General features: G+C 41.8%; 1 protein-coding gene across 2 annotated transcripts in view; it reads right to left on the minus strand.

The window, feature by feature from the left end:
* Positions 1-305: 305 nt before the first annotated feature.
* Positions 306-13,568, minus strand: part of tmem200ca (transmembrane protein 200C, genome duplicate a) — a 31,674-nt gene continuing 18,411 nt past the window's right edge. For both annotated transcript variants that reach the window (XM_063042176.1, XM_063042185.1), the window contains exon 2: positions 306-2,530. In XM_063042176.1, coding sequence (XP_062898246.1) covers positions 941-2,506 — 1,566 coding nt within the window. In that variant the 5' untranslated portion in view covers positions 2,507-2,530 and the 3' untranslated portion in view covers positions 306-940. The remainder of the gene's footprint in view (positions 2,531-13,568) is intronic.

The following is a 13,568-nucleotide window of genomic DNA, read 5'->3' on the forward strand; positions in this document are numbered from 1 at the left end:
AACACTTTCTCTCAAGACATCTGTTATTTTGAAGTTATTTTTAAGTGACAATTACAGTATATTAAAGCATCATTCCTTTAAAAAGCTCTATATGGTTTCTCAATAAATGAGTTACCTTCCAAATTCTGTTTTGTATTTTTGTGTATAATATTTTATAATACTTTCCCTGCAGGCAAAGCTTACCTTACTTTTCTGTATCCTAAAGCTTGCTGTTTCGCTTTGTACTTTCAGGGGAGCATGTGCAATAATACAATATACAACAGACCAGCAACCCCATATTCAATTGAAAACAGATAATGCCTCTTGAAACAGCCAATGATTAATCTTCTGTATGGGAGGATGCAAATGATAAAAGATCATTCTAAGAACCAAATGACAGGTTATAGATTTAGGAAAGTTAGAACAAGGCCTTGTACAGATTTCAGGTTAACATAAATAATAACTATTTGATTAGACCTCTTAATTACTACAAAAGAAATTGGTTCTCAGATGCAACTTAAATGACACACTGAAGAATTTTCAATACAATATTTATGTAGTTTAGTGCATTATGTGCTTGTACAAGGAATCTTTGTATTTCCTTCAATTTATCAATGGATTCAGTACAAGTTAATCTGCTTATACTGATAGTTCAAAACTGTAAACACATAATCCTAAAATGACATTTTCAATGTTGATAAACTGTTTACAAATAACTAATTGTAGTAAAACCTCCTATGAAGCATTTAACTGAGATGAACAATTGTCAGCTAATGGCTGAGGTATTTACAATTGGAAGCAACTAAAGAAACTGGATGGGTTAGCTCCAGAACAAATAACTATGAGTCTTTGGAACTTGACTGACATTCAGTAATCAGTAACTACAGGTAAGTGATATTCTTTGCTACCAGTCTCATTGTATTTTCTATAACTGATCCAACTATCTATTAATATGTTATTACTAAATATTATCAAATTCATCATTGTTTATTCTTAGGGTACAATGTGAACCAGAAATCATTAATAATTTTTCTTTCTTTGTGTACTGTCTTTCAACACATTGCTGAGGTTTGTCCGCACTTGGTTCATCACCCGCTTTTATGTTTTCTTCAATGATGTCTTTATTAGAGTTCTCTGTACAGTCATTAGACTGGTTTATGGCTTCTGGTAGCAAGTGAGCGGACTCAAAGGAACCACTGTCACCCAAAATTGTGTATCCCTTATCATTGGCACAATCTGTATCTGAGCAGTTTGGATCTATTCCTTCACTCAGCGTTGTGGAAGTAGAAGGATGTTCATCAAGGTTCTGAAGTTTAGGGTGCGTTGGCAAACTAGGGAGGGAAAGGTTGGATCCTGATTCTCTCTGGAAAGGAGCTGGAGAAACCTGGCTCACTTCAGAAGAGGAATTTGGAGAGCTTTTGTTGGATGTGAATTGGTTATGATTTAACCATGAGGTATTTGAAGTCTCTGTGTCCTGGGTATTATCTTCCAGATGATCACTGCTTGTGGGTACAGCTGCTGAAATGCATTTAGTAGTACCAATCTGATCAGAGGAAACATTCTCTAATTGTTGTTGAGTTTCATCACTTTTTGCTGAAGGTTGTGTTTTGTTCCCAACTTTTCCAATCCTTGTACTGCCCTCCTCTAGAACACAGTTATTGAGTTTGATGACAGGCAGAGTGAATGCGTTTATAGAAGAAGGAACAATTGACCTAGTGCCACACATTTTGGGCATTTGTGTCTGATCATTCATCTTCATTCTGTCTCTGCAAATACTGTACACAGTATCTGATAATGTCTTTCTGTCTTTGGAAATTTGTTGCTGTAAATTTGTTCCAGAATCACAGAACTTTTTAACAGCACTTTCTTTTGGATCCAAAGGCTTTACAGTATTGCCAATGGGATTCTGCCAGCTACTTTTGGCTAACATTGCTGCACAAAAAGAATCAGGAGATTTCAGATTATCCATGCTTTTGGACTGCACATAGTTGACAAAACCATTAAATGGTCCAGAATCCTTTGTTCTCAAATTGTGTGCATCTATTACTGTAGAATAGATGTCTCTTAAATTAATTACCTTAGTTTTCTTGTCTCTGTTTTCATGAAGAACTGCATTGGCACAGATAAATAAAAATATACCAATTCCCATGATGAGGGGTCCTAAAACTTTCAGCTTTTCAGAATGCAAGTAGCTTGCTAAAAATTTAGAGATAACCTCAATTGTTGTTGTCTCCAATGTTGTATTATTAGTGGTATTGTAAGACTGAACTGCAACAGTCTCAAAAATGTCATTGTCCTTAGGCCAATAGCCCATCATTGCCATTGCAATTCCTACCAACAGAACCAGGATTCCAAATGCAGCGATTAATCCCGAAATGGAAAACAGCTTTAATTTGCCTTTGACCACCACAATGTCATTTTTGCATTTCTTTTTCACCTTCTTTTTCCGTTTATTAATATGATTACGGGATCGAGAAGAATCTTGTCTCCTGGCTGATATTCGAAGAAGCCCTCCTGTTGCTATCATGATAAATCCACTTAACAGCTATATCTGCAGTAAATAAACACAAAAAATACAATTTAAGGAAATAAGAACTGACATGTTTATTAAAAAAAGAGATGAAACTTAACTCACAGTTGGTGATCTTCAACAATCTTGAGCAATAAAAACAAGTTTTAGGAACTGATAGTGACTGAAGCACATTATTTGGTCAATCTATGCAATATCTTAGGGGTGTCTGAGCAGACCAGCAGACTTTGGAGAGGTTTCTAAAGGAATAGAAAAAAATCAATTTAATTTCCATTTGAAAAGCACTGATATCTTGCAATGATTTTTTTAAAAAAAGGGACAAGAGCTCTTGATCACTAATCCAGCAGAGGCATAGTGTGCCAGATTTTATTGTGCAAAACTACCAGCATCAAACATCCAGATGGCAGTAAGTCCTGGACTTGCATATGTGCTAGCCAACAATAAAGCCTAGGACTTACTAATATGTCAGCATTCACTGGACTCTCCCTGGGAAATTGCTCTTTGAAAGGTGTAGAATCTGATGCCACTGCTTTCAATGTGGATTTTAAGGCAAAAATATCAGGAGGCAATGGTAGAATTGAATTCAATTGATTTTATTTCTTGTATCTTTCACATACATGAGTAAAACTCTTTACGTTAGATCTCCATCTAAATGTGCAATCATTGTAATTTATAATAAATAGAACATTCGGTGTAATGTACAGTGCACTCAAATCAGCGTGAGTTCATCAGTCTGATGGCCTGTTGGTCCTGGCTTTTATGCTGTGGTACCGCTTCCCCGATGGCAACAGCTGGAATAGATTGTGGTTGGGGTGTCAAGTCCCCAATGATCCTACGTGCCCTTTTTACACACCTGTCCTTGTAAATGTCCTGAATCATGGGAAGTTCATAACTACAGCTGGGCTGTCCACACCACTCTCTGCGGAGTCCTGCGGTTAAGGGAGGTACAGTTCCCATACCAGGCAGTGATGCAGCCAGTCAGGATACTCTCAATTGTGCCCCTGTAGAAAGTTCTTAGCATTCGGGGACCATACTAAACTTCCTCAACCGTCTGACGTGAAAGAGGTGCTGTTGTGCCTTTTTCACCACATAACTGGTTTGTACAGGCCACGTGAGGTCCTTGGTGACGTGGATGCCGAGGAACTTGAAGTACCCTCTCAACCCCAGATCCACTGATATCAATAGGGGTTAGTCCATCTACATTCCTCCTGTAATCCACAACCAGCCCGTTTGTTTTTGCGACACTGAGGGAGTGGTTGTTTTCTTGACACCACTGTGTCAGAGAGATGACTTCTTCCCTGTAGGCCACCCTGTTATTGTTTCAGATAAGGCCAATCAATGTGGTATTGTCAGCAAATTTAATTTGCAGATTGGAGCTCTGGGTGGCAATACAGTCATGAGTATACAGGGAGTAAAGGAGGGGACTCAGTACACAGCCCTGAGGGGTTCCTGTATTGACAGCCAGAGGGGTGGAGGTGAGGGAGCCCACTCTTACAACCTGCTAGTGATCTGACAGGAAGTCCAGGATCCAGCTGCAAAGGGCAGGGTCAAGGCCGAGGTCTCTGAGCTTCTTGTCGAGCCCGGTTAGTTCTATTGAAATAATTTATGGCACCGAAAGAGATATCTTAGTTATGTGCTTGGTGCTGTTTTAGTTATCCATTTCTACTTTTTCCAAAATAGAAAGTATAAATCAAAGGAACTTAAAAGTTGGTGGCAAGGACAATAATGAAATCCTTGTACCAAATGCGTAAGAGAACACATAGCAACTGACAGCATAATAAATAACTGCAACTGTTTCAAAAGCAAGTTTATTCTCCCAATGTCCCAGAAAGGACAGACTAGGATAATGCAACATAGGAAATAGTTAAACATATATATAAACTGTCTATCTAACTGTGATCACAATTCTATCTCCTTTACCATAGCATTGGAGAGAGATAGGAACAGACAAGTTAGGAGAGCGTTTAACTGGAGTAAAGGAAAATATGAGGCTATCAGACAAGAACTTGGAAGCATAAATTGGGAACAGATGTTCTCAGGGAAATATCTGGAAGAAGTGTGGCAAATGTTCAGGGGATATTTGCATGGAGTTCTGCATAGGTACATTCCAATGAGACAAAGAAAGGATGGTAGGGTACAGGACCGTGGTGTACAAAGGCTGCTGTAAATCTAGTCAAGAAGAAAAGAAGAGCTTACAAAAGATTCAAAAAACTAGGTAATGATAGATATCTAGAAGGTTATAAGGCTAACAGGAAGGAACTTAAAAAAGAAATTAGGAGAGCCTGAAGGGGCCATGAGAAGGCCTTGGTGAGCACGATTAAAGAAAATCCCAAGGCCTTCTACAAGTATGTGAAGAGCAAGAGGATAAGATGTGAGAGAATAGGACCAATCAAGTGTGACAGTGGAAAAGTGTGTATGGAGGAGATAGTAGAGGTACTTAATGAGTATGTTGCTTCAGTATTCGCTACGGAAAAGGATCTTGGCAATTGCAGGGATGACTGAAAAGCTTGGGCATGTAGATATTAAGAGCGAGGATGTGCTGGAGCTTTTTGAAAGCATCAAGTTGGATAAGTCACTGGGACTGGACGAGATGTATCCCAGCCTACTGTGGGAGGCGACGGAGATTGCTGAGATTCTGGCGATGATCCTTGCATCATCAATCTGGATGGGAGAGGTTCTGGAGGATTGGAGGGTTGTGGATGTTGTTCCATTATTCAAGAAAGGGAGTAGAGATAACCCAGGAAATTATAGACCAGTGAGTCTTACCTCAGTGATTGGTAAGTTGATGGAGAAGATCCTGAGAGGCAGGATTTATGAACATTCGGAGAGGCATAATATGATTAGGAATAGTCAGCATGGCTTTGTCAAAGGCAGGTCGTGCCTCGAAGCCTGATTGAGGATGTGACTAAACACATTGATGAAGGTAGAGCAGCAGATGTAGTGTATATGGGTTTCAGCAAAGTGTTTGATAAGGTACCCCGTGCAAGACTTATTGAGAAAGTAAGGAGGCATGGGATCCAAGGGGACATTGCTTTGTGGATCTAGAACAGGCTTGCCCACAGAAGGCAAAGAGTGGTTGTGGATGGGTCATATTCTGCATGGAGACTGGTCACCAGTGGTGTGCCTCAGGGATCTGTTCTGGGACCCCTACTCTTCATCATTTTTATAAATGACCTGGTTGAGGAAGTGGAGGGATGGGTTAGTAAATTTGCTGATGACACAAAGATTAGAGGTGTTTCGGATAGTGTGGAGGGCTGTCAGAGGTTACAACAGGACATTGATAGGATACAAAACTGAGCTGAGAAGTGGCAGATGGAGATTAACCCAGATAAATGTAAAGTTGTTCATTTTGGTAGGTCAAATGTGATGACAGAATATAGTATTAATGGTAAGACTCTTGGCAGTGTGGAGGATCAGAGGGATCTTGGGGTCTGAATCTATAGGACACTCAAAGCTGCTGCGCAGGTCAACTTTGTGGTTAAGAAAGCGTATGATGCATTGGCCTTCAACAATCGTGGGATTGAGTTTAGGAGCCGAGAGGTAATGTTGCAGCTATATAGGGCCATGGTCAGACCCACTTGTAGTACTGTGCTCAGTTCTGGTCACCTCACTACAGGAAGGATGTGGAAACCATAGAAAGGATGCAGAAAAGATTTACAAGGATGTTGTCAGGATTGGGGAACATGCCTTATCAGAATAGGTTGAGTGAACTCGGCCCTTTCTCCTTGGAGCAACAGCAGATGAGAGGTGACCTGATAGAGATGTAGGATGATGAGAGTCATTGATTGTGTGGATAGTCAGAGGCTTTTTCCTAGGGCTGAAATGGCTAACATGAGAGGGCACAGTTTTAAGGTGCTTGGAAGAAGGTACAGAGAAGATGTCTGGGGTAAGTTTTTTTAAAAAAATGCAGAGTGTGGTGAGTGTGTGGAATGGGCTGCCAGCAAAGGTGGTGGAGGCGCATATGATAGGGCTTTTAAGAGACTCCTGGACAGGTACATGGAGCTCAGAAAAATAGAGAACTATTGGTAACCCTAAGTAATTTCTAAGGTAAGGACATGTTGGCATAGCTTTGTGGGCTGAAGGACCTGTATTGTGCTGTTGGTGCAGAAAATAAAAACCACATCATGCCTAAAAAAAAGAGTAAAAGAATAAAATAACCCATTAAAAAAACACTGTCGAACACTCAGTGCGCAATGAAAAAAAATCCAAACAGTAACTGCAAGAAACAGCGTTTCTGAACTGAAGTCTGCAAGGAGAGTCCCATAGTTCAGTACGGAGCCGGGTAAATGTCATGGAGCAGCGATATGAACCAGCCTGTACCTTACCTCGGGTCCTGATACCTTGACGTTTACAATCTGGCCTAGCGCTTAAATCTCTGCCTGAACAACAAGTTCTGCTGCTTGGATATGCCGGACTTCACTGCCTTGATTTGGCGTGTAAATCTCCCATCTGAACACTATATTCAGTCGCGTCAATATGCTCTGGGACCAGGCCCTGCGGCTTCAATTCAGCCCATACGCAACCTTTCATGCTCTTACACGCTCTCAGCAATGGGCCCACCGCCTTGCCTCAGTTCTGCCACATCCAACTGCCTCGAAGTCCAAAGGGAAATTACAGACTCTTACTTGCAATGATCCTTTGCCAGAAATTGCTGAGGTTCACCAGTGCCATCTTAACTGAAACTTAGTGCTATTCCAAATTATTCATAATAAATAGTTAGTGAAATTCTGCTTACTATCTAGTGTATTAAATTACTGAACATATTAAAATACTTTTCACTCCAGTTGCGCAATAAAGATCTATTCCTTATTCCAAACATATACATTAAAATTAAGTGCAATACAGATGTAATTAGTATCTATAAACTTTTAGAGTTAGACAAAAAGAAAATATTCAAACCTTTAAAACATATTCACATACAAAAAGGTACACCTTTTTGTTAGATTAGATTAGGAGGACACACAGTATTCTTTTATTGTCATTTAGTAATGCATGCATTAAGAAATGATACAATGTTCCTCCAGTGTGATATCACAGAAACACAAGCTAGACTAAGACTGAAAAACTGACAAAAACCACATAATCATAACATATAGTTACAACAGTGCAAGCAATACCGTAATTTGATAGAAGAACAGACCATGGGCACGGTAAAAAAAAGTCTCAAAGTCTCTCGAAAGTCCCAACATCTCACGCAGATGGTAGAAGGAAGAAAACTCTCCCTGCCATGAGCTTCCAGCGGCGCAAACTTGCCGATGCAGCATCCTGGAAGCACCCGACCACAATCCAACTCTCAGTCTGTCTGAAAACTTCGAGCCTCCGACCAGCCCTCCGACACAGAGCACCATCTCTGCCGAGCGCTTCGACCCGAGCCCCGGCTGCCAGCAACAGGCAAAACCGAGGATTTGGAGCCTTCCCTTCGGAGTTTCTTGATCGCACAGTAGTAGCGGCAGAGAACCAGGCATTTCACAAGTTTCTCCAGATGTTCCTCCCTGCTTCTCACATCCGTCTCCATCAAATTAGGATTGTGCACGGCCCTTATTTAACAAATACGATATCATTTCACCAGAGAGGCCGTGCGCGCTGTGTCGCGCCACCATCTGTTCCACTTTATGTACCATCTTTTGCATTGTCGTCTATGTAGTATTTCTGAACATTCTCTAATCAAAAGTCAGTCTCTTTGATTTGTCTAACTTTTATTTTTATTGTTTTACTAACTTATCTCCAGGTAGTTGTGAAGCTACCTGGACTATACCTCTTCCCACCCTGTTACTTGTAAAAATGCCATCCCCTTCTCTCAGTTTCTTTGTCTCCACCATATCTTTTCAATCCAGAACAAAAGAGATGTCCTCCTCCTTCAAAGAAAGGGGTTTCCTTTCCTCCACTATCAACGTTGCCCTCAACCACATCTCTTCCATTTTGTGCACGTTTGCCCTCACCCCATCCTCCCGCCACCCCACCAGAGATAGGGTTCCTCTTGTACTCACCTACCACCCTACCAGCTTCCATGTCCAGCACATAGTTCTCTGTAACTTCGCCATCTCCAATGGGATCCCACCATCAAACACATCTTTCTCTCCCCCACACTTTCTGCTTTCCACAGGGATCAGTCCCTACATGACTCCCTTGTCCATTCGCCCCTCCCCACTGATCTCCTTCCTGGCACTTATCGTTGCAAACAGAACAAGCGCTACACCTGCCCCTACACCTCTTCCCTCACTCCCATTCAGGGCCAGAAACAGTCCTTCCAGGTGAGGCAACACTTCACCTGCAAGTCTGCTGGGATCATCCACTGCATCTGATGCTCCTGGTGTGGCCTCCTGTATATATATTAATGACTTGGATGAGGGAATTAAATGCAGCATCTCCAAGTTTGCGGATGACACGAAGCTGGGTGGCAGTGTTAGCAGTGAGGAGGATGCTAAGAGGATGCAGGGTGACTTGGATAGGTTGGGTGAGTGGGCAAATTCATGGCAGATGCAATTTAATGTGGATAAATGTGAAGTTATCCACTTTGGTGGCAAAAATAGGAAAACAGATTATTATCTGAATGGTGGCCAATTAGGAAAAGGGGAGGTGCAACGAGACCTGGGTGTCATTATACACCAGTCATTGAAAGTGGGCATGCAGGTACAGCAGGCGGTGAAAAAGGTGAATGGTATGCTGGCATTCATAACAAGAGGATTCGAGTACAGGAGCAGGGAGGTACTATTGCAGTTGTACAAGGCCTTGGTGAGACCACACCTGGAGTATCGTGTGCAGTTTTGGTCCCCTAATCTGAGGAAAGACATTCTTGCCATAGAGGGAGTACAAAGAAGGTTCACCAGATTGATTCCTGGGATGGCAGGACTTTCATATGACGAAAGACTGGATGAACTGGGCTTGTACTCGTTGGAATTTAGAAGATTGAGGGGGGATCTGATTGAAACGTATAAGATCCTAAAGGGATTGGACAGGCTAGATGCAGGAAGATTGTTCCCGATGTTGGGGAAGTCCAGAACGAGGGGTCACAGTTTGAGGATAGAGGGGAAGCCTTTTAGGACAGAGATTAGTAAAATCTTCTTCACACAGAGAGTGGTGAATCTGTGGAATTCTCTGCCACAGGAAACTGTTGAGGCCAGTTCATTGGCTATGTTTAAGAGGGAGTTAGATATGGCCCTTGTGGCTACAGGCGTCAGGGGGTATGGAGGGAAGGCTGGGGCGGGGTTCTGAGTTGGATGATCAGCCATGATCATAATAAATGGCGGTGCAGGCTCGAAGGGCCGAATGGCCTACTCCTGCACCTACTTTCTATGTTTCTATATCAGTGAGGCCTGCTGTAGATTGAGAGACTGCTTCACCAAGCACCTACGCTCTGACTGCCAGAAAAGATGGGATCTCCCAAAGGCCACCCATTTTAATAACACTTCCCATTCCAACATGTCAGTTCATGGCCTCCTCTACTGTTGCGATGGGGCCACACTCAGATTGGAGAAGCAACACCTTATATTCCATCTGGGTAGCCTCCAACCCGATGGCATGAACATTAAGTTTTTGAAATTCCGGTAATGTCCCCCCCACCAACTTCACTATCCTCCATTCCCTTTTCCCTCTCTCACCTTAGCTACTTACCTGCCCATCACCTCCATCTGGTGCTCCTCTCCCTTTACTTTCTTCCATGGCCTTCTGTCCTCTCCCATCAAACTCCCCCTTCTCCAGCCCTTTATCCCTTTCATCAACTGACTTCACAGCTCTTTACTTCGCCTTCCCCACCACCCCCTCCAGGTTTCACCTATCACCTTGTCTTTCTTTCTCTTCTCCCCCCCCCCCCGCCGCCGCCGCCGCCTTCAAACTCTGACTCCTCATCTTTTTTCTCCAGCCCTGATGAAGGGTCTTGGCTCGAAACATCGACTACACTCTTTTCCAGTAGATGCTACCAGGCCTGCTGAATTCCTCCAGCATTCTGTGTGTGTTGTTGTGAACTATTTTGCATAATTAGCATCAGCTGAGGCACTAAAATCTAATATATTGATTGTTGGTGAAATAAATTGCTAATTTGCCTGATTGTTATGAAAATTGGTGTGAGGAAACTATGGATCTCTGTTGGAAGGACCTAGATCAAATTTGTCTGGCAGGGCCTGCCTATTGCAAAGTTGAATGCATCTCTATACATCCCTCTCTGCGGTTCTCTCTTAAATTTGGTAGGTGAGCTGCAGGGTATCAAAGAAACTTTCCAGTGTAGTTTGTATAAATAAAATTTCAAGAACTGGAGTATTTACACACTCTTTCAAAATGAAACTTGGTACATTACCAGTATTAATGGGATACAGTAAGTCTACTCTTCCCATTTTGAGAAACTAGTACTTCCTTAACATCAGAGATAGGATAACTTAAACTAATCAATCAGATTTCAATTGTATCTCGTCCTGAGCTTTATTTGAAATGACAAACCAAATGATCTCCCTGAAAGTGACAATTCTAGCAGACAGGATGGTGAGGAAGGCATACACTGCTTGCCTTCATTGGTAAGGGCACGGCGTATAAAATATTGGGAAGTCATGATGGAGCTGTAATAAATTTTGGCTAAGCCTTCCAGTTCTGGTTGCTGTATTACTAGAAGGACATGGCATCTTTGGAAAGAGTGAACAAGAGGTTCACCATCTTGCCTGGATTAGAGAACATGAGTTCTAAATCGAGAAGATTATCTTGGATTATTTTCTCTGCAGTGTTGGAGGCTGAGAGGGGACCTGATAAGATCAATAACCTTATTACAGGTATAGATAAGATAGAATTGTTAAATACTAGAAGTTTGGCTGACTAGCAGGAAGCAAAGTGTGGGAATAAAGGGGCCTTTTCTGGTTGGTCCCCAGTGACTAATGTTGTTCTGCAGAGGTCGGTATTGGGGCCACTTATTTTCATGTTCTTTGTATATCAATGATTTGGATGATGGAATTGAAGGATTTATGGCCAGGTTTGTGTACGATACAAAGATAGGTTGAGCGCCACTTGGTGTTGAGGAAGCAGGAAGTCTGCAGAAGGAATTAGACAGATTGGGAGAATGAGCAAATAAGTAGCAGATGGAATACAGTGGCAGGAAGTGTATGGTCATGCACTTTGGTAGAAGGAATAAAGGCACAGACTATTTTCTAAACGAGAGAAATCCAGAAATCGGAGGTGCAAAGAGACTTGAGAGTCCTTGTGCAGGATTCCCTAAAGGTTAAGGAAGGCAAATGTAATGTCAGCACTTATTTTGAGAGGACGAAAATATAAAAGCAATGATGTAATGTTGAGGCATTGGTCAGACTGCACTTGGGAGCACTGTGAACAGTTTTCAAGCAAAGTTCAAAGCACATTCATTCTCAGAGTATGTATACAGTACACAACCTTGAGATTCATTTCCAAACAGCCATGAAACAAGGAAACCCAAAGGAACCCATTAAAAAAAAAAGTCAAACACTTAACGTGCAGAGAAAAGACAGTCCATCCTCAGACCCTTAGTCCAGCGCAGAGCGTCGAGTTGAACCAGCCCGTCCCTCACCTCGGACCCCGGCACCCCGACCTTTTCACTCTGGCCCAGCGCCCAAGTCGTTTTCCAAGCATCATGTTCAGTCACTTCTATACAATCTGGGGCCTGGACTGCACCACCTTGACTTCGCCTACACCTGATCTTTCCAATTTGGCCCAGTGCTTAAATTATTTGAAACTTGGGTCTTCCTTGCGCCTGGCAACGGGCATGCTGCCTTGCCTCAGTTCTGCCACATCAAATTGCCAAAGGAAAGTTACAGGCTATTGTTTGCAATGATCATTTCCCAGAGAAAGAATGATTAACAAAGTATTTAGTTGTTTTCCTTGTTTCACTGGCCACTAGCCAGAAGTTGCTGAGATTCACCAGCACCATCTTATACTGGATAAAACAGTTTTGAGTCCCTTATCTAAAAAAGGAGATGCTGGCACTGGAGAGCGTCCAGAGGAGGTTCACAAGAATAATACCAGGAAAGAAAGGGTTAACATATGAGGAGCTTTTGATGGCTCTGGGCCTGTACTCGCTGGAGTTTAGAAAATAAGCGAGGATCTCATTGAATCCTACTGAATACTGAAAAGCCTGTAGGATGTTTTCTATAATGGGGGAGTCTAGGAGCAGAGAGCACAGCCTCAGTCTAGAAGGACATCCCTTTAGCACAGAGATGAGGAGGAACTTCTTTAGCCAGAAGGTGGTGAGTCTGTGGAATTCATTGCCAGTAATGGCTGTGGAGGCCAGGTCATTAGGTATACTTACGAGGATGTGGAGAGGTTCTTGATTAGTAAACATGTCAAAGGTTTTAGGGGTGAGGAGAGGAATGGGTTTGGAGGAACGGTGGAGCAGACTTGATGGGCCAGATGACCGATTTCTGCTGCTGTCTTTTATAGCATAGATTTAAAGTGAGAGGGGGAAAAGTTTAAAGATTTGCAAAGCTTTTACATAGACAGTAATAGATTCTTGGAACATATTGCCATAGCGGTTTGGAGGAGTGGGGTTGTGATGGTGGAAGTAATGTTTAAGAAGCAGTTAGATATGTACATATGCATATGCAGGAAAAAGAGGGATATATATCATGTGCAGGCAGATGGGATTAGTTTAATTTTACATCATGGTCAGCACGGACATTGTGGGCAGAAGGGCTTGTTCCTGTGCTGTTCTCCTTCCATTTAAAAAAAAACAAAGCACATACTGAAGACCATTAAATGGAAAATAATTTTATTTCATAAAGTACAATTAAAAAATGTGACAAGTGACAACTTAAATGAACATTCAGAAATATTGCACGTTTCAGTTATATTTTGGATTTATTTAAAAAGCTTTGTTTAAATGTATTCCCTCGTTATTACAGAAATTTTAGAATTAAAAATTAATGACCAATAATTTAGTGTTTTTGGAGATGTAATTTGCATATTATATGACAAGTACAATTTCCCTCCTATCTTCTAATCCCAATCCAATTTAGGTTAACACTATCACTCCTCTTGGTCAACCTCTATAATGTTCATATGAGTCGTTCCCATGGAAACTCTTCATCTCATAAAAGCTATGCCATTATATTGG

Source organism: Mobula hypostoma, chromosome 1 (genome assembly GCF_963921235.1).
Source record: "Mobula hypostoma chromosome 1, sMobHyp1.1, whole genome shotgun sequence".
Classification (NCBI taxonomy): Eukaryota; Metazoa; Chordata; class Chondrichthyes; order Myliobatiformes; family Myliobatidae; genus Mobula; species Mobula hypostoma.